At 40.8% G+C, this 18,956-nt stretch overlaps 1 protein-coding gene across 4 annotated transcripts in view; it reads right to left on the reverse strand.

The window, feature by feature from the left end:
- LOC122554955 (kinesin-like protein KIF2A) overlaps nucleotides 1-18,956 on the reverse strand; it is a 144,695-nt gene that overhangs the window by 22,466 nt on the left and 103,273 nt on the right. For 3 of the 4 annotated variants that reach the window (XM_087988701.1, XM_087988695.1, XM_087988707.1), the window contains 3 exons: nucleotides 13,777-13,844; nucleotides 7,140-7,256; nucleotides 4,285-4,432 (listed from right to left, as the gene is read on the reverse strand). In XM_087988701.1, coding sequence (XP_087844827.1) covers nucleotides 4,285-4,432; nucleotides 7,140-7,256; nucleotides 13,777-13,844 — 333 coding nt within the window. The remainder of the gene's footprint in view (nucleotides 1-4,284; nucleotides 4,433-7,139; nucleotides 7,257-13,776; nucleotides 13,845-18,956) is intronic. The other variant, XM_087988703.1, reaches the window with a different exon arrangement.

Raw genomic sequence — 18,956 nt, forward strand, 5'->3', positions numbered from 1 at the left:
ATAAAAAGAGAAGGTATTGATATATACAAATATGTCAAAACTCTGCCACAGTTTGATGAGAAAGATGTTGAAGCCTTCTTTATTTCATTTGTAAAATTGGCTAAGGAGATGGAGTGGTCCAAGGATTTATGGGTAATGCTGATTCAGACTAAACTGGCAGGCAGAGCTAGTGAGGTATTTGCCACACTGTCAGATGAGGTGTCAAGAGATTATGTAGAGGTTACACAGGCTATTTTCAGTGCTTATGAATTGTTATCAGAAGCATATAGACAGCAGTTCAGAAACAAAAAAGGAACCAGGAGAGACTTACGTTGAGTTTAAAAGAATTAAACATAGCCATTTTGATAGACAGGAAGTTTGAGGCTCTACAAGAGATTATTCTGCTAGAGGAGGTTAAAAACGCACTTCTAGAGATAGTAAGAATTCACATGGAGGAACAGAAATTTCAGGAAGTGAGAAGGATAGCAGAATTAGCAGATGAATACACGTTAGTGCATAAGATACATTGGTTAGGCCACTGTTGGAATATTGCGTACAATTCTGGTCTCCTTCCTATCGGAAAGATGTTGTGAAACTTGAAAGGGTTCAGAAAATATTTACAAGGATGTTGCCAGGGTTGGAGGATCTGAGCTACAGGGAGAGGCTGAGCAGGCTGGGGCTGTTTTCCCTGGAGCGTCGGAGGCTGAGGGGTAACCTTATAGAGGTTTACAAAATTATGAGGGGCATGGATAGGATAAATAGGCAAAGTCTTTTCCCTGGGGTCGGGGAGTCCAGAACTAGAGGGCATAGGTTTAGGGTGAGAGGGGAAAGATATAAAAGAGACCTATGGGGTAACTGTTTCATGCAGAGGGTGGTACGTGTATGGAATAAGCTGCCCAAGGATGTGGTGGAGGCTGGTACAATTGCAACATTTAAGAGTCATTTGGATGGGTATATGAATAGGAAGGGTTTGGAGGGATATGGGCCGGGTGCTGGCAGGTGGGACTAGATTGGGTTAGGATATCTGGTCGGCATGGATGGGTTGGACCTAAGGGTCTGTTTCCATGCTGTACATCTCTATAACTCTATGACAAGCTTCAAGCCAGAATTTCGTCCTGTTAGGAATAGAAATTGGGAGAAGGGGGAGATCCGACACTACGAAAGAATGAATATAGAACACTGGTAAGAATTTACCACCTGTTAAAGAAGCCCAAGAGGATGAAAAGGAGGTAAGAGGCCTCAGGTGTTTTTATGGAAATGGTATGGGACACAGAAAATAACAGTGCCGGTTGTTTTGGAAGGGCACTGGGAAAAGGTGTTTTCACTGCCAGACGGTGGGACACGTAAAGTCACAGTGCTAGTCGTTAAAGAAATGATTCGGAGATGCCGGTGTTGGACTGGGGTGTACAAAGTTAAAAATCACACAACACCAGGTTATAGTCCAACAGGACTATAACCTCTGTAGGTAAAGTTTACTCAAAGAAAGAACAGGGGGAGAAGGACACAAAGTTACAATTTTGAGAGATACAGGATCTAACCGGTCGCTGATAGTAATGGATGAGCGAATATGCACTCTTTCTGATCTGTTACCAGACAGTGTGGTAATTTGTGGAATAGAAGGACAGAAATTTAGTGTTTCACTATGTAAGACCAGGTTGGACAGCCAACTCAAAAATGGGGAAGTTACAGTGGGAGTGATTGACAGAGTGTCAGTTCCAGGAATTCAGTTTGTTCTTGGGATTGATTTGGCAGTGGAGAAGCTCAAAGAAGACCAAGAAATGGGGGAGTTAAAACAGAAATATCCTCGTATTTCCCCAGACTGTGTAGTAACCAGAGCTCCTGATCATAATTCACAGCACAAAGCAAAAAGTAAAGAGAAAGATGAAGAAATTGAGGTTCAGTTAGTGGATATCCTGTTTGATGTAATGGAGAGGGTCAGACAGAAGTGTTTAGTCCTGAAAGGCTGACAGACTTGCAACAGCAAGACATGACAATAACAGAGACGCATGAGGATGCATACTCTGAAAAGGAGACAGAGAATATTCCGAGGGTTATTATCTGAAGGTTAGAATCCTAAGACGGAAATGGAGACCACAGCAGGTTAGTGCAGAAGAGAAATGGGCCGAAGTGCTCCAAACTGTTGGTAGCATAAAGACAGGAGGTGTTATGGGTAGCACATGAACTACCTACAGGAGATCACCTAGGGGTCCCGTTCTTATACCGCCAAAGCATCAGATTGTGTCATTGTCTTTTAATAATCAATATACTCAATTCAAACTTGATTGGAGTTTGGTATTTTTGGGGGTATAATTTAAACTGATTGGCCTAATTCAAATTTGTTTTTGTCTCCAGGCAACCAGCTACACTATCTGCTGGACTAAAAGGTTACATTATATCTACTTGCTGCTGTCAGGTACTTTTGCTAGATTTTAATTTTCTTAAAAGGTACAGTACATCCACATTTTCATAACACTTTGCATGAAATGGAGTCATAGAGTCATAGAGATGTACAGCATGGAAGCAGACCCTTCGGTTCAACTTGTCCATGCCGACCAGATATCCCAACCCAATCTAGTCCCACCTGCCCGCACCCGGCCCATATCCCTCCAAACCCTTCCTATTCATATTCCAATCCAAATGCCTTTTAAATGTCGCAATTGTACCAGCTTCCACCACATTCTCTGGCAGCTCATTCCATACATGTACCACCCTCTGCGTGGAAAAGTTGTCCCTTAGGTCTCTTTTATATCTTTGCCCTCTCACCCTAAACCTCTAGTTCTGGACTCCCCAACCCCAGGGAAAAGGCTTTGTCTATTTACTCTATCCATGCCCCTCAATTTTATTAACCTCTATAAAGTCACCCCTCAGCCTTCGACGCTCCAGGGAAAACAGCCCCAGCCTGTTCAGCCTCTTCCTGTAGCTCAGATCCTCCAACCCTGGCAATATCCTTGTAAATCTTTTCTGAACCCTTTCAAGTTTCACAACATCTTTCCGATAGGAAGGAGACCAGATTTGCACGCTATATTCCAACAGTGGCCTAACCACTGTCCTGTACAGCCGCAACATGACCTCCCAACTCCTGTACTCAATATTCTGAGCAATAAAGGAAAGCATACCAAATGCCTTCTTCACTATCCTATCTACCTCCAACTCCACATTTTATAGGAGCTGTGAACCTGTACTCCAAGATCTCTTTGTTCAGCAACACTCCCTAGGATCTTACCATTAAGTGCATAAGTCCTGCTAAGATCTGCTTTATCAAACTTCAGCACCTCGGATTAATCTGAATTAAACGCCATCTAACACTTCTCAGCCCATTGGCCCATCTGGTCCAGATCCTGTTGTAATCTGAGGTAACCCTCTTCGCTGTCCACTACACTTCCAATTTTGGTGTCATCTGCAAACTTATTAACTACCTCTTATGCTCGCATCCAAATCATTTATGTAAATGACAAAAAGTAGAGGACCCAGCACCGATCCTTGTGGCACTCCACTGGTCACAGGCCTCCAATCTCAAAAACAACCCTCCACCACCACCCTCTGTCTTCTACCTTTGAGCCAGTTCTGTATCCAATGTTAAATGTTAAAACTGGAGACAAAACAAAAACATTTTCTCAGATGGATGGACAAAGATTGTGCCACATTTACCAAGTGACCTTTAAATTTAAAAGTATGCACACATAGCTCTGGCTTCAGGTGTATGCCATCCAACCATACAATGATAATCCACATGATCGAAAATGGCCACACAATGGGAAAACCTAAGCAATTCTTTTTAAAGCTTTGAAGCATGTAAAATGTAGACATTTCTACCAGAAAATGAAGATACTGAAGTGGGTGACATTCCTCCAAATGCAAAGTATATTTCCACAAACAAACAATTATGATGAAAGGAAAGTTGTAACTGACATTCCAATCATACTTTTACTAACGTCTTGGAATAGCAGAGGTGACAGATTATAAAGTACATTTAAACAAAGAGCTGTTTAAAAATGATGTTGAAACAGGTTGCATTTTTAAAGTTAAATAAATGGTCTTTACTCCCAGAGGGTGAGACTTAGATCATCAAAACTAATAGTACTGACTTTTTTTTAAAAACTGGATAAAAGTTGTGTGAAAATATAAAATCACATATATGCAATTATATTTTACAGATAGCCACTATTACTGAGTATCTGTTCTCAACCAAACATTTAAAATTATGAGAACAATTTAGATAGAGTACTAAAGAGTAGTTGAGAGCAAACGTTTCGCAATATTAAGCATATGCTTAGACATTACTTAAAGTCAATCAAAAAGACTCACATTTTGTTCACAGAGGAGTTTCAGGTCATCTCGTTGGGGAGAGCTACCAAGTCCCCACTGAGCCTCTAAAGCATCGAGCTGATTTGGTACAAGTATATTAGCCCGTCCTTCTCCTGGACCATTTTGATCCACAATTAACTCTTTCACTCTGGCATATTTTTGGGGAAGGAGAAATAAAATATATCATGATGACAGGCTCACTTTTAAGGATAATTTCTCCAGTTAGATTTTAGACTTCAATCTTACTGCCATAATAGACTAAACTTGTAGATTTATAATAAGATTCACATAAAATTGGCATATTCAAGTAATAAAAAGTGTACCAAAAATAAAACATATAGCTTCGGTTTAGCAAAATATCAATAACCAGTTATTGAACTTGTGCATGCTTTGCAAAAAATTAATACTGCAGAATATTATCTAGAAGATACCTCAGCTAAGAACCTCTTACGTTGAATGAAGGTTAACTTTTACATACAAATATAAACCTTTATGATTCCATGGGAAGTAAAGGAGAATTATCTGAGCACTACTTCAGAAAAGACCTTTACTTTGTTTCTCCCTATCATTGGATCTTGATTAACTGCCACTAATTTTGGACACCATCACAGAGCCTTCCTTTGACTGGAAAGAAGGCAATATTTTCATCACTCTCAGTTTCACACACTGCTGAAAACTTTTACCCTTCTCCCACACAGAGAAGAAACCAGGTCAAACTACCACCTGTGTTGCGGTAACCATATTCTCAAGCTCGGCATCCAGTCCCACGATGAATGAAAGCAACCATGTTCTACAACAGATTTCAATAAGTGCCAGTCAATTCCTCATTGTTCAGAGTAAAACCAAAAGACAAGACCTGTCCATTGGGCCAAAATAAACAAAACTACACATCCAATGTCATGATCTGATTCATCTGAACTTGTACAGAGACCGATCTTGGTAATTCACATTCCAAACGTCAAAGAGGATTTGCAGGAATGATAGATCTATAGCAGTACAACTAATTCGGAAAGCATCTTTTATGCTCTTGCTAAGCTAGATCAATCCTGTACATAGTGATTAGATTAGATTAGATTAGATTAGATTAGATTAGATTACTTACAGTGTGGAAACAGGCCCTTCGGCCCAACAAGTCCACACCGCCCTGCCGAAGCGCAACCCACCCATACCCCTACACATCTACCCCTTACCTAACACTAAGGGCAATTTAGCATGGCCAATTCACCTGACCTGCACATCTTTGGACTGTGGGAGGAAACCGGAGCACCCGGAGGAAACCCACGCAGACACGGGGAGAACGTGCAAACTCCACACAGTCAGTCACCTGAGGCGGGAATTGAACCCGGGTCTCTGGCACTGTGAGGCAGCAGTGCTAACCACTGTGCCACCGTGCCACCCACGGTGTTTTGAAAGACCAAAAATCTGTATATTAATGTTTTGAGTCCACTGACCCTCAAGATTAGAACAGAATCACTGGACTTGAAAGATTAATTCAGTTTCCTCTTCACAGATGCTGCAGACCTGCTGAGTTTCTCCAGTATTTTCTGCTTTTGTTTCAGATATCCAACATCTGCTGTTCTTTGGTTTTCAACTAATACAGGGAGCTGAATTTTATATCCTTGCGGATGATGAGAGAAAACAAATGAAGGACTTCACTCCATTATATATGTAAGGGAGATGAGGAAGGGGCATTGGATTTCTGCAAAGCTCCAGATTCTTAAGGATAAAATAAAGGAGCTGGTCTTTCGATGTAAAGTTTGAAAGGATAGGACTTTTGACTTCTCAAACAGCTGAATTCAATCTCTCATGACAAAACTTCAAACAACTCACTAACTAAATGCTACCTGAACCTACCAAGGCAAGTCATTTTAGGATGCCAGACCATAAAGAGGAAGTGGCACAAGACAAGTGTGATGTCACAATGCCATAACAGCAACACGTTTTATACAATTTGAAATGTCTGCTTGAAATTGCAATTACTAACTGTAATAAATAGGTAACTTACATGTTGTAAATGAAAAAAATTGACCATTTCACTTTCTGCAATGGCGAACAAACTGTATATAAATAATCAACAAGATGATCAAGGCATAACCTCTATCAGTAGAGCTGGAATTTAGCACTGCTGGACTAAAACATCCAGAAAACTACAATGCAGAAACACTGTTCCTGGTCTGATTGACCAGTACGTACAATGAAATGCAACACATGAAAGGAAGTTCTCTGTTCACAAGCTTTTTTAAAAAAATTGTCCCCAACATGTTCAGCAAATATATTTGCATCTTCCACTGCACATTTAGAGCCATTTAGTAAAATTGCAGAATAGAGACTTCTGCTAGCTTCTCATCTATTCTTATGTTTCTGCAGTTTTAATTTTTGAGCCATGCACAAATGTCATTTGAAAACATACAATACCACTGCTGAAAATTACACTGCAACTAAAAATATACATATAACCGTGCAAAAACAGAGTTTTGTTAAACACTCCAACAAAAATGGGAAAAGGTGAAGGGGTGAAAGACATGCAACAGAACTTTATACAAATTCTGACAAATAAACAAAAGGTACAGTTTATAGTAAAAACAGAAAATACTGAAAATTACTTAGCAAGTCTGGCAGTATTGGTGTAGAGTAAAAAAAAAATCTTTCATCGGAACTGAACAACTAACTGTGTCTTCACAGACACTGAAAAACTTGCAAAATATTTCCAGGTTTGCTGTTTTTATTTTCAGATTTACACCACAGTATTTTGCTTTAATGGTAGAGCTCGTAGTAATTGATTGATCATAAAGGCCAGTATAAAAGGAATGAGAGGTAGTAGAAGGAAAAGAAACTGATAGAAAGACATAGAAGACCTGGTAGGTGAAGGAGGGAAGTCATCATATTCGAGGTAGGTAGGAGAGAGGTCAGAACGGCTCCCACCACCTTGCTGAAAGGGAATATCCGAGGGACTTATTCCAAACTCCTTTACTCTGCAGTATCAAGCAAATGAGTGAACAAAGGGGGAAACCCAGTCAGGAGGGAACAGTAAAAGACACATTTTTAAAGCTAGAATATTAAAAATATGACATGTAATTCTAGAAATAATACTTCAGCAGAGTTCTGCTTTTTACAAAAGGTCAAAATTAACAGTCAAATATGAAGCTGAAGCCAGCAAAATTGTTACCTTTATCTTAAACAGCTTCATTTGCAATACTAGAATTTTAATGAACTATGGCTAAAAGTAATTTTAATTTCAACTAAAATTGTGTTTTACAAATTATTTGATATTGTATTTTGTGTACTACATCAATAACTGTCAAATTAAATTATTTACACCATTCAATTATTTACTCCATTAAACAATTATATCCAGAAGTTATTACAAGTTTGAGTCTTTCCCTCAAATATTCTCTTACGTACAGTGATGTTCACGGCTATGAGATTAAACAGTCTCGTAATTAGAAATTATTTTCTCAATGTGTGTTTCCTCAATCCTCCTTAAGGTGGACTGAGAACACTTGGTGAAAGATGACCAGTTACAAATCATTAAGGTGCTAAGTTTTGCAGATATAAACTGATTGCACAGAACAACATGTCGTTATGATGACACTATGGCTGTAAGAGGTATATTTTGTCCTTTTTTATTTTAAGAAGGGAGGTTAAGACAGAGATACTGAGTGGCCTGTTCCAAGCCAATAAAGTAAACAGCTTGAGAGACCTTAGGTTTTTGTTTAAAACATTTGGAATAATAACAGCAGCATCGACAGTATGGTGCTGGAAAAGCACAGCAAGTCAGGCAGCATCCGAGGAGCAGGTGAATCGATGTTCCGGGCATAAGCATCAGCAATTCCGAAACATCAATTTTCCTGCTCTTCGGATGCTGCCTGACCTGCTGTGCTTTTCTAGCACCACACTCTCAACTATGGGCAATTTAGCATGGCCAATCCACCTAAACTGCACATCTTTGGACTGTGGGATGAAACCGGAGCAGCCAAAGAAAACTCATGCAGGCATGGGGAGAATTTGCAAACTCCATATAGACAGTAGCCTAAGGGTGGAATTGAACCCTGGTCCCTGGTGCAATGAGGCAGCCGTACTAACTACTGAGCCACCGTGCCACCCCAGGTGTCCACAATGATCATCAAAAATCCATCTATTCTATCTCATTTCCCACCACATGACCCGTAGCTTTGTACGTTATGGCATTTCAAGTGCTTATCTGAGTAATTCTTCAATGTTTTGAGATTTCCCACCTCTACTACCCTTTTAGTTTGAGAGTTCCAGACACCCTTCACCCTCTGGGTGAACTTCTTGTTCCTTACTTTAAAATGGTGCTCCTAGTTATTAACCCCTCAACGAAGGGAGAAGAGGTTTCTCCTATCTACTTTGTCTATCTCCCTCAGAGTTATGTACACATCAATCAGATCCCTCCTTAGACGCCTCTTCTCCAAGGAAAATAATCCAAGCTTATCTAGTCTCTCTTCAAACCTGAATCACTTCAGCACAGGCAACACTCTGGAGAACGTCTTCTGCACCCCTTCTAGTGCAATCACACCCTGCCTGCAGTATGATGAACAGAACTCCTTACAGTACGTCAACTGTGACATAATTAATGTTATATAAACTCTTCCATAACGGCCTTGCTTGTGTATTAAATGCCATTACAGTTAGTTCTTCGATAATGTGATGGTTGCATTCTTGTGCAATCCCACATTATAGAAAAATCACACTTTAGTAACAGCAGTTAAAGCACTGGCGATGTAATCGCATTACAGCCAACACGTTTAAAAGTTCACACTGTAGAAAGAGAATCCTCAATTCATCAATTGCGTTACAGCTGTAATGTTCTATTCTTTGTATCTCTCTTTGGAGGCAGGGCATTCCATGTCCTTACCACTCTCCGAGTAAAGAACCTACCTCTGACATCTGTCCTATAGCTTTAAATTGAGGGGTGATAGATATGTTCCCTAGTGCTAATCATCACCATGCAAGGAAAAAGGCTCTCACTGTCCACCCTATTTTATCCTCCAATCATCTTATATGTCTCAATTAAGTCACCTCTCAAACTTCTTCTAACGAAAACAGCTTCAAGCCTCTCAGCCTTTCCTCAAACGGCATTCTCTCCATACCAGGCAATATCCTGGTAAATCTCCTCTGTACCCTTTCCAATGCTTCCACATCCTTCAGAGAATGGGGCGACCAGAACTGTACACAATACTCCAAGTGCAGCCACACCAGAGTTTTGAACAGCTGCAACATGACCTCATAGCTCCGAAACTCAATCCCTCCACTAACAGAAGCTAACACACCGTACGCCTTCTTAACAACCCTGTCAAACTGGGTGGCAACTTTCAGGGATCTATGCACATGGACACAGAGATCTCTCTGCTCATCCACACTATCAAGAATCTTACCATTAGCCCAGTACCTTGTAATCCTGTTACTCCTTCCAAAATGAATCACCACACACTTTTCTGCATTAAACAACATTTACCAACTCTCAGCCCAGCTCTGCAGCTTCTTTATGTCCCTCTGTAACCTGCAACATCCTTCTGCACAACTCCACCGACCTTAGTGTCATCCGCATATTTACTAACCCATCCTTCTACGCCCTCATCCAGATAATTTATAAAAATGAAAAACAGCAGTGGCCCCAAAAGAGATCCTTGCAGTATGCCACTGGTAACTGAACTCCAGGATGAACATTTCTCATCAACTACCACCCTCTGCCTTCTTAGAACTTGTCAATTTCTGATCCAAACCGTTAAATTACCCTCAATCTCATGTCTCCATTTTTTGTGCAATAGCCTATCGTGGGGTACCTTATCAAATGCCTTACTGAAGTCCATATACATCACATCAACCGCTTCACACTCATCCACGAGTTTGGTGACATTCTCAAAGAACTCAATAAGGTTTATGAGGCATGACCTACCCTTCACAAAACCGTGTTGACCATCTCTACTCAACTTATTCTTCTCTAGAGGACTATAAATCCTCTCTCTTATAACCTTTTCCAACAGTTTATCCACAACTGAAGTAAGGCGCACTAGTCTATAATTATCAGGGTTGTCTCTACTCCCCTTCTTGAACAAGAGAATAACAACATTTGCTATCCTCCAGTCTTCTGGCACTATTCTTGCAGACAATGACGACATAAAGATCAAAGCCAAAGGCTCTGCCACCTCCTCCCTAGCTTCCCAGAAAATCCTAGGATAAATCCAATCTGGCCCAGGGGACTTATCTATTTTCACACTTTCCAGAATTGCTAACACCTGCTCCTCGTGAACCTCAATCCCTTCTAATCTAATAGCTTGGAAATCAGTATTCTCCTCAGCAACATTGTCTTTTTCCAGTGTGAATACTGACGAAAAATATTCATTTAGTGCCCTCCTATATTCTCGGACTCCATACACACAACTTCCCGCTACTATCCTTGATTGACCCTAATCTTTCTCTCATCATTTTTTTATTCCTGACATAGCTTTAGGGTTTTACTTGATCCTACCTGCCAAAGACTTCTCATGTCCCCTCCCAGCTCTTCTTAGTTCTCACTTTCGGTCTTTCCTGGCTAGCTTGTAATTCACAAGTGCCCTAACTGAGCCTTCATGTCTCACCCTTTAATAAGCCTTCTTCTTCCTCTTGACAAAAGATTCAACTTCTTTAGTAAACCATAGCTCCTGCACTTGACAACTTCTTCCCTGCCTGACTGGTACATATTTATCAAAGACCCGCAGTAGCTGTACCTTGAATAAGCTCCACATTTCAATTACGCCCATCCCCTGCAGTTTCCTTCCCCATCCTATGCATCCTAAATCTTGCCTAATCGCATCATAATTGCCTTTCCGCCAGCTATAACTCTTGCCCTGCAGTATATACCTATCCCTTTCCACTGTTAAAATAAACATAACTGAATTGTGGTCACTATCACCAAAGTGCTCAGCTACCTCCAATTCTAACACCTGGCCTGGCTCATTACCCAGTACCAAATCCAAATGTGGCCTCGCCTCCTGCTAGCCTATCTACATACTGTGTCAAGAAACCCTCCTGCACACACTGCACAAAAATTGACCTATTTAAAGTACTTGAACTATAGCGTTTCCAGTCAATAGTTGGAAAGTTTAAGTCTCCCATAACAACTACACTGTTACTCTCGCTCCAATCCAGAATCATCTTTGCAATCCTTTCCTCTACATCTCTGTTACTTTTCGGAGGCCTATAGAAAACTCTCAACAGGGTGACCGCTCCTTTCCTGATTCTAACCTCAGCCAATACTATCTCAGTAGATGAGTCCTCATCAGTCTTTTCTGCCACCATAATAGTGTCCTTGACTAACAATGCCACACCTCCCCTTCTTTTACTACCTTCCCTGTTCTTAGTGAAACATCTAAACCCCAGAACCTGCAACAACTATTCCTGTCCCTGCTCTGTCCATTTCTCCAAAATGGCCTCAACATCGAAGTCCCAGGTACCAACCCATGCTGCAAGTTCAACCAGCTTCGTCTGGATGCTTCTAGTGTTGAAACAGACACACTTTAAACCACCTTCCTGCCTGCCGATACACTTTTGCCGAGCTTATGACCACACTACTCTCAACCTCCTGTATACACTAGAGCTACAATTCAGGTTTCCATCCCTCCTGCTGAATTAGTTTAAATCCTCCCAAAGAACATTAGCAAATTGTCCCCCCAGGATATTGGTACCCTTCTGGTTCAGGTGTAGACCATCCTGTTTGTAAAGGTCCCACCTACCGCAGAATGAACCCCAATTATCCAGGTATCTGAATCCCTCCCTTCTGCATCATCCCAATAGCCTCGTGTTCAATCCTCTCTCTCCCTATTCCTCGTCTCGGTAGCATGTGGCACGCGTAACAAACCAGAGATAACAACTCTTGTTAGATTTACTGGCCTGTAGTTTCCTGGATAATGGTACTATATTAGCTGTACTCCAGACTTCTGTCACCCTCCTGTGCTGCAGACAATTTGAAAATTAACGTCAGAACCTCTGCAATCTCCCCCTTTTCCTCCCACAGCAGCCTGGGATACATCTTATCTGAGTCTGGGGATTTATCCATGTTCAAGCCTGCTGAAACCTCCTCTCTCTCAATGCTAATTTGTGCAAGTATATCAGCTCCCCTCCTTGAACTACATTTGTATTCACTGTAGAGAAAGTCAAGGTATTCAAGTGAAAGCAAGGCTGTCTTTTGGCTCCAAAAAGATTGCCAATTTGGTGCCTAATTCACCCTACTCTTTTACTGGTTATTCTCTTGCCCCAAGTTTACTTATAAAAATTTTTGAATTCTCCTTAACATTATCTCCTTGTATTTTACATGACATCTCTTGACTATGCTAATTTTTTTTTAAAAAGTATCTCCCTGAATTTTCTATACTCTGACAGCCAGTGTTTTGAATATCTTGCTTAAAGATTCTATTCCCTAGAATACAGAACTGCCAGTCCTATCCTTCCCTCAACCATGTCTCTGTTATAGTGATGATGTCATATCCCACACAGTATACACTGTGAATCAACATGGTCAGGACATGGGCAAGTTCTCATTCACTGCACTATGCCTTTTTCTTAGATCTAACTAACTGACTGCCATTTGTCTTTTTCTCTGTTGTGTCTGTGTACCCAACTAGTGGGAGGGGTATCCCTCCGACCTATTCTCCAGTCTGCAGGAAAACTAGTCACCTCACCCCACATTGCTGAGGCTCAGGAGAAATATCCCTTGTTATCCTTAGAATGAAAAAACAGAAATCATGATTTCATAGGCTTGAGTGGAGACAATGATCCTCACTGTTTCAATCTGAAATAGATTAGGAGTGGTGATATTCCAGAACCCAACTCATATAGATTTATTGCACATGCAGCAAGACAACCATTTAATTAACAACATTTCAAAAATATCTGTCGAAATATTTATTGGTGGTTCCTGGCCTTCATGACAACACCTCCCAGTCCTATGAAGAAAAAGATTAATTTTTAAAATTTGTGCATCATTAGCTGGTGTTATTAGCACCACAATGCTGTTTGTCATAACCAAATGATTTGCTCAGATCATTTCAAGGATTATTAAGAATTAACCATGTTGTTGTGATTCTGGAGTCACGTGTTGGCCAGAATGAGAAGGACAACAGCTTTCCTTCCTTAAATAACATGAGCAAACAGAGCTTTAATGATAATCCAACAGCTTCATGGTAACTTTTCGTTCCAGATTCCAGTATATCAAACTCACTTCTTAAACTATCAAGAATGTACAAAACATGCAATGTTAAGCTCTTAATGTTTGACTGAAAGGCATGTGACATTTAAGATTTAAATACATGAAGCTTAAATTCAAAATGCGTTAACAATTCTTATACTGCTACAAATGGAACAAAACAGAATTTTGTAGCTTCAATATTTAAGTTAGGTAAATAACATTAAAAGACTTCCAGATAAGTTCTTACTTTATAACATGAAAATGGGGATGGCAACTTTGTTTCATTTACTTGATTTTGAAAATCATACCTGTTTGCATATCTAAGTGTGTTTAGTGTGTTCTCACATGAACCCATTCCTGGAGAGATAGTTGCGATCTATAAATGCACAAAGTTTAGAAGATTGCATATCAATCCAAATGCATCAACAATTTTCACCAATCTCCAGTTCAAGATTCATGATGAAGTAAAAACCACCAGTAAGCTACCCCTTTGAAATACTGCAATTTCAGACCACGAATGCAGAATTATTTATGTTCACAGCCAGATTGTATCCACAGTCAAAAGTTGGTAACAGTGAGCAAAAGCAGAGACTTAGTTGCTCAGTAGAACTTGAAATGAATAAATTAATCTTTTAAAGTTTTAAAAATGGAAGGATAACTGATAGAAAGCACAATGATTTATAGATTCATACATGGAAACAGACGCTTAGGTCTGACTCATCTATGCCAACCAGATATCCTAAACAAATGTAATCCCATTTGCCAGCACTTCGCTCATACCCCCCCCAAACCCTTCTTATTCATAATCCCATACAGATTGCCTTTTAAATGTTGTAGCTGTAGCAGCCTCCACTACGTCCTCTGGCAGTTCATTACACACACACACACACACGTTTTAAATTCTTCCCCTCTCAGCCAAAACTTATGACCTCTAGTTCTGGACACCCCCATCCCATTGGAATGACCATGTATATTTACCCTATCCATGCCCCTCATGATTTTGTAAACCTCGATAAGGTCACCCCTCAGCCTCAGATGCTCCATGGAAAACAGCCCCAGTCTATTCAGCCTTTCCCTATAGCTCATACCCTCCAACCTTGTCAATATCCTAGTAAATCCTTTCTGAACCCTTTCAAGTTTCATAACATCTTTCCGATCTTTGGGTTGTCTTTTTTTTTTGCAAGCGTGACTTTGTCACTATTATAATAAGATTTGCAAATGTTGGTTTCAATAGAATTGCATACCCTTAGCTGAGTAACAGTGACTGAGTAATCATGCATCATTTTGAAAAGTTCTGCTTCCTTTGTGTTATTGGAGATGCAGGATTAAAATTCTTGCCTCTGAAGAAATGCTTAATTTGTTTGCCAGGAACTTATGTTTATTGAGTATAGGAACCAACTTGTCTCACTGGCTACCCCATTAGGGTCAATTTGTGATTGTGCCATTTTGTTTTGTTTTGTTTTGTTTTGAACATTACAGCGCAGTACAGGCCCTTCAGCCCTCGATGTTGCACTGCCCTGTCATACTAATCTGAAGCCCATCCCACCTACACTATTCCATGTACGTCCATTTGCCTGTCCAATGAAGACTTAAATGCATTTAAACTTGGCAAATCTACTACCGATGCAGGCAAAGCATTCCATACCCTTACTACTCTCTGAGTAAAGAAACTACATCTGACATCTGTCTTATACCTATCTCCCCTCACTTTAAAGTTGTGTCCCTTCATTTCTGCCGTCCCCATACTTGGAAAAAGGTTCGCCCTGTCCACTCTATCTAACCCTCTGATTATCTTGTATGTCTCTATTAAGTCACCTCTCAACCTTCTTCTCTCTAACGAGTACAGCCTCAAAGCCCTCAGCCTTTCCTCATAAGACATTCCTTCCATACCAGGCAACATCCTAGTAAATCTCCTCTGCACCCTTTCCAAAGCTTCCATATTCTTCTTATAATGCGGTGACCAGAACAGTACACAATACTCTAAGTGTGGCCATACCAGAGCTTTGATTCCTTCCAATCATGCTTTCATCACTATAAAAAGGATACGAAGCATCTGAGAGTCCTGGAGATGGTGAAATAGAAAGGTTGAGGAAGTGGTGGTAAAGAAATAGAATGAGTGCAGATTTGGAGATGGAGAGGTATAAAGACGGAGGAAAACGAGACAGATTTTCAACAACAGAACTAGGGTGTGGAGATGAGATAGAGAGAGTGAAAAATTGGAGATGGAGGATGATGAGGGATTGGAGATGTTGAAATTGACTAAGGAATTTGAAAGGTTAAGCCAAACAGAGGGAGGGGTTGATGATGAGGGAACCAAGTGAGGGGAGGATTGAAAATGGAGAAATACAAAGAATGGAGAGATACCAAGACTGAAAAGTTAGTGACAGAGAGATGCACAGTGAGGAACTGGATGCGCAGAGATAGAAAGAGTGAAGGATTAGAGACTTAAGGAAAAACAGAACAAAGGATCAGAAATGAAGAAACAGAGAGAAACACTGAAGACAGAAAAAGGATGTAGGTTTACTCGCTGAGCTGGAAGGTTCGTTTTCAGACATTTCATCACCATACTAGGTAACATCATCAGTGAGCCTCCCGATGAAGCACTGGTGGCATGGTCTGCTTTCTATTTATGTGTTTAGGTTTCCTTGGGTTGGTGACACCATTTCCTGTGGTGACATCATTTCTGGTTCTTTGTCTCAGGGGTGGTAAATGGGATCCAAGTCAATGTGTTTGTTGGTAGAGTTCCAGTTGGAATGCCATGTTTCTAGGAATTCTCATGCATGTCTCTGTTTGGCTTGTCCTAGAATGGATGTGCTGTCCCAGTCAAAGTAGTGCCCTTCCTCATCTGTATGTAAGGATACTAGTGAGAGAGGGTCATGACCTTTTGTGGCTAGCTGATATTTATGTATCCTGGTGGCTGGTTTTCTGTCTGTTTGTTCAATGTAGTGTTTGTTACAGTTCTTGTAAATATTCTCAAAACTCACTAACAGAAAAAGAAATTGGATTTAGACAGAGACATTCCAAATAGAGATTAGATTGGGGATTAGGATATGGATAGACTTATGGAATGGTAATGTGCTTAGATACAGTGGGGGAATTGGAGATAAAGATTAGATTAGATTACTTAGTGTGAAAACAGGACCTTCCGCCCAACCAGTCCACACCGACCTGCCGAAGCGCAACCCACCTAGACCCATTCCCTGACATTTACCCCTGCCCCTAATACTACGGGTAATTTAGCACAGTCAATTCACTTAACCTGCACATTTTTGGACTGTGGGAGGAAACCAGAGCACCTGGAGGAAACCCATGCAGACACGAAGAGAATGTGCAAACTCCACACAGTCAGTCGCCTGAGGCGGGAATTTAATCCGGGTCTCTGGCGCTGTGAAGCAGCAGTGCTAACCACTGTACCACTATGCCACCGTGCCGCCCAAGATGATAGACCTAGTAATAAGAGATAGGCCTAGTAATAATTTTATGATGGGATTGGGGAAAGAAAGAGTCAGAAATTAGATGCAACAATTGAGAGATGGTTAAAGTAAGAAACTTGAGTTAGAGTCATCAAGTTGTACAGTACGGGACAAACCCTTCAGTCCAACTCATCCATGCCGATCAGATACCCTAAATTAATCTACTCCCATTTGCCAGCATTTGGCCCATATCCTTCCAAACGGTCCCAATTCATGTACTCATGGAGACACAGAGTAACAGATAGTAAATTTGCAGGTAAGGTAGACAGAATGGACATTTTGGATGTGTTATGATAGAGTGAATAATTAGAGGTGTAGTGGTACAGCATATGGATAACTGAAGATGAAGAGTGTGTGAAAGGTTGAGGTTTCAGAGATAGATAGGTAGAGAGAATAATGGATTGGACAGAGTGAAGAACTGGAGGTGTGGATAGACAAAGTGAGAAAATGGAGACGTGGTTGAGAGTGAATGATTTGAAATAGAGTTCTGAACAAAATAAGAGATTGGATACAGTGTAATAGAGTGATTGGAGAAGAAATACACAGAGAAGGATTGTAGGTGGAAAGATAGAGGGTGAGATTCGAGATGGCATGATTGAGAGAGTAGAGAGATTGATGGAAAGGTAGAATCAGGAATTTGAAACAGAGACACACAAAATAATGCATTATAGATGGAAAGATAAATATGAGTGAGGGATTGGAGGGGGAGAAATGGATACATCGGGCCACTGGAGACGGACAATGAGGGATTGAAAATGGAGAGATAGACAAGTGCGTGACAGGAAGTGGACAGAAAATTAACAGAAAGTGAGAGACTAGAGAGGGATGAAAAAGCAGAATCAAGAATTTGGGATGAAGATAGCATTATAGATGGAGTAGATAATGTGAGGTATTGGTAATGGAGGAAGAGACAGTGTGAGAGATTGAGAGTTGGATCGCTGACTTTTAGGAAGGCAAACGTTTAATCTCAAACATGTCTTAAGTGCAGTGATTATAACAAGGTCAGCCAAGCAGATCTCAGAATACAATTTTCCTGACTAGGGATCCCTGGTTGACAGATAAGAACAGGAGTGTCAGACATCTTGTTCATTTAGAGAGCTGGCTCTGAGGGAGCCGGATCAGCATCAAGGACTCTCCGCATGTAAATAAAGGGTGACTTTGTAATGGTATACCAGCCTCTGTGAAGTTATTTCAAGCTTGACTCATTTGATCCTGCTGTCAAAGACTGGACCCAGTATGTGGAAAGAATGCGTTATTTTTTCCAGGCAAATGACACTAGGGCAGTGGACCCGGAGCTTTCTCAGTCATTAGGAACCTAACTTTCCCTGAGGCACCAGATACTAAAACTTTTTAAAGAGTTGGCAGATTTAGTTACGATATATTACAACCCAAAGCCGCCTCTTATTCTGACACATTTTCATTTTACTAGGCAATTCAAGAACTGGGGGAATCTGTAACAGGATTTTTGACTAGGCTAAGACAACTAGGCTAAGACAACTAGGCTAAGACTCCCTATCTTTTATCTTAGCCTGCTGGACAAACTGTCCTCATTCCTGAAGAAGGGCTAATGCCCGAAACGTCGATTCTCCTGTTCCCTAGATGCTGCCTGACCTGCTGCGCTTTTCCAGCAACACATTTCCATCTAAGACAACTGGAGAAACATGGGACTTTGGTTTAATCCTTAATGGGATGCTGAGAGATTGGTTGGTATGTGGGACTAATGATATAATCATGTAAAAGCCTCGAATAGCAGAAGCCCTACTGGACTTCAAACAAGCACTACAACTGGCTTTATCATTGGAAAATGCGGCAAGTGGAACATATGAGTCACAGGGTATTCCGATGGAAGTGGACTCCTCGCCAGTCTGACTGAGTTTGGGAAATACCACTTGAGTGAAGGCAACTGCAGAGCCTCGCTCAGGAAAAGTCATGACCAGAAACTCTAGGTCAGCCCACAGCAAAACCCCAAAACACAGCCAAGCCTCTGCCAAATGGTTAAAATATTCTTCAGGATC

This window comes from Chiloscyllium plagiosum, unplaced genomic scaffold, assembly GCF_037043375.1.
Source record: "Chiloscyllium plagiosum isolate Xiang-an unplaced genomic scaffold, Cpla_swu_hap1 HiC_scaffold_1, whole genome shotgun sequence".
NCBI lineage: Eukaryota > Metazoa > Chordata > Chondrichthyes > Orectolobiformes > Hemiscylliidae > Chiloscyllium > Chiloscyllium plagiosum.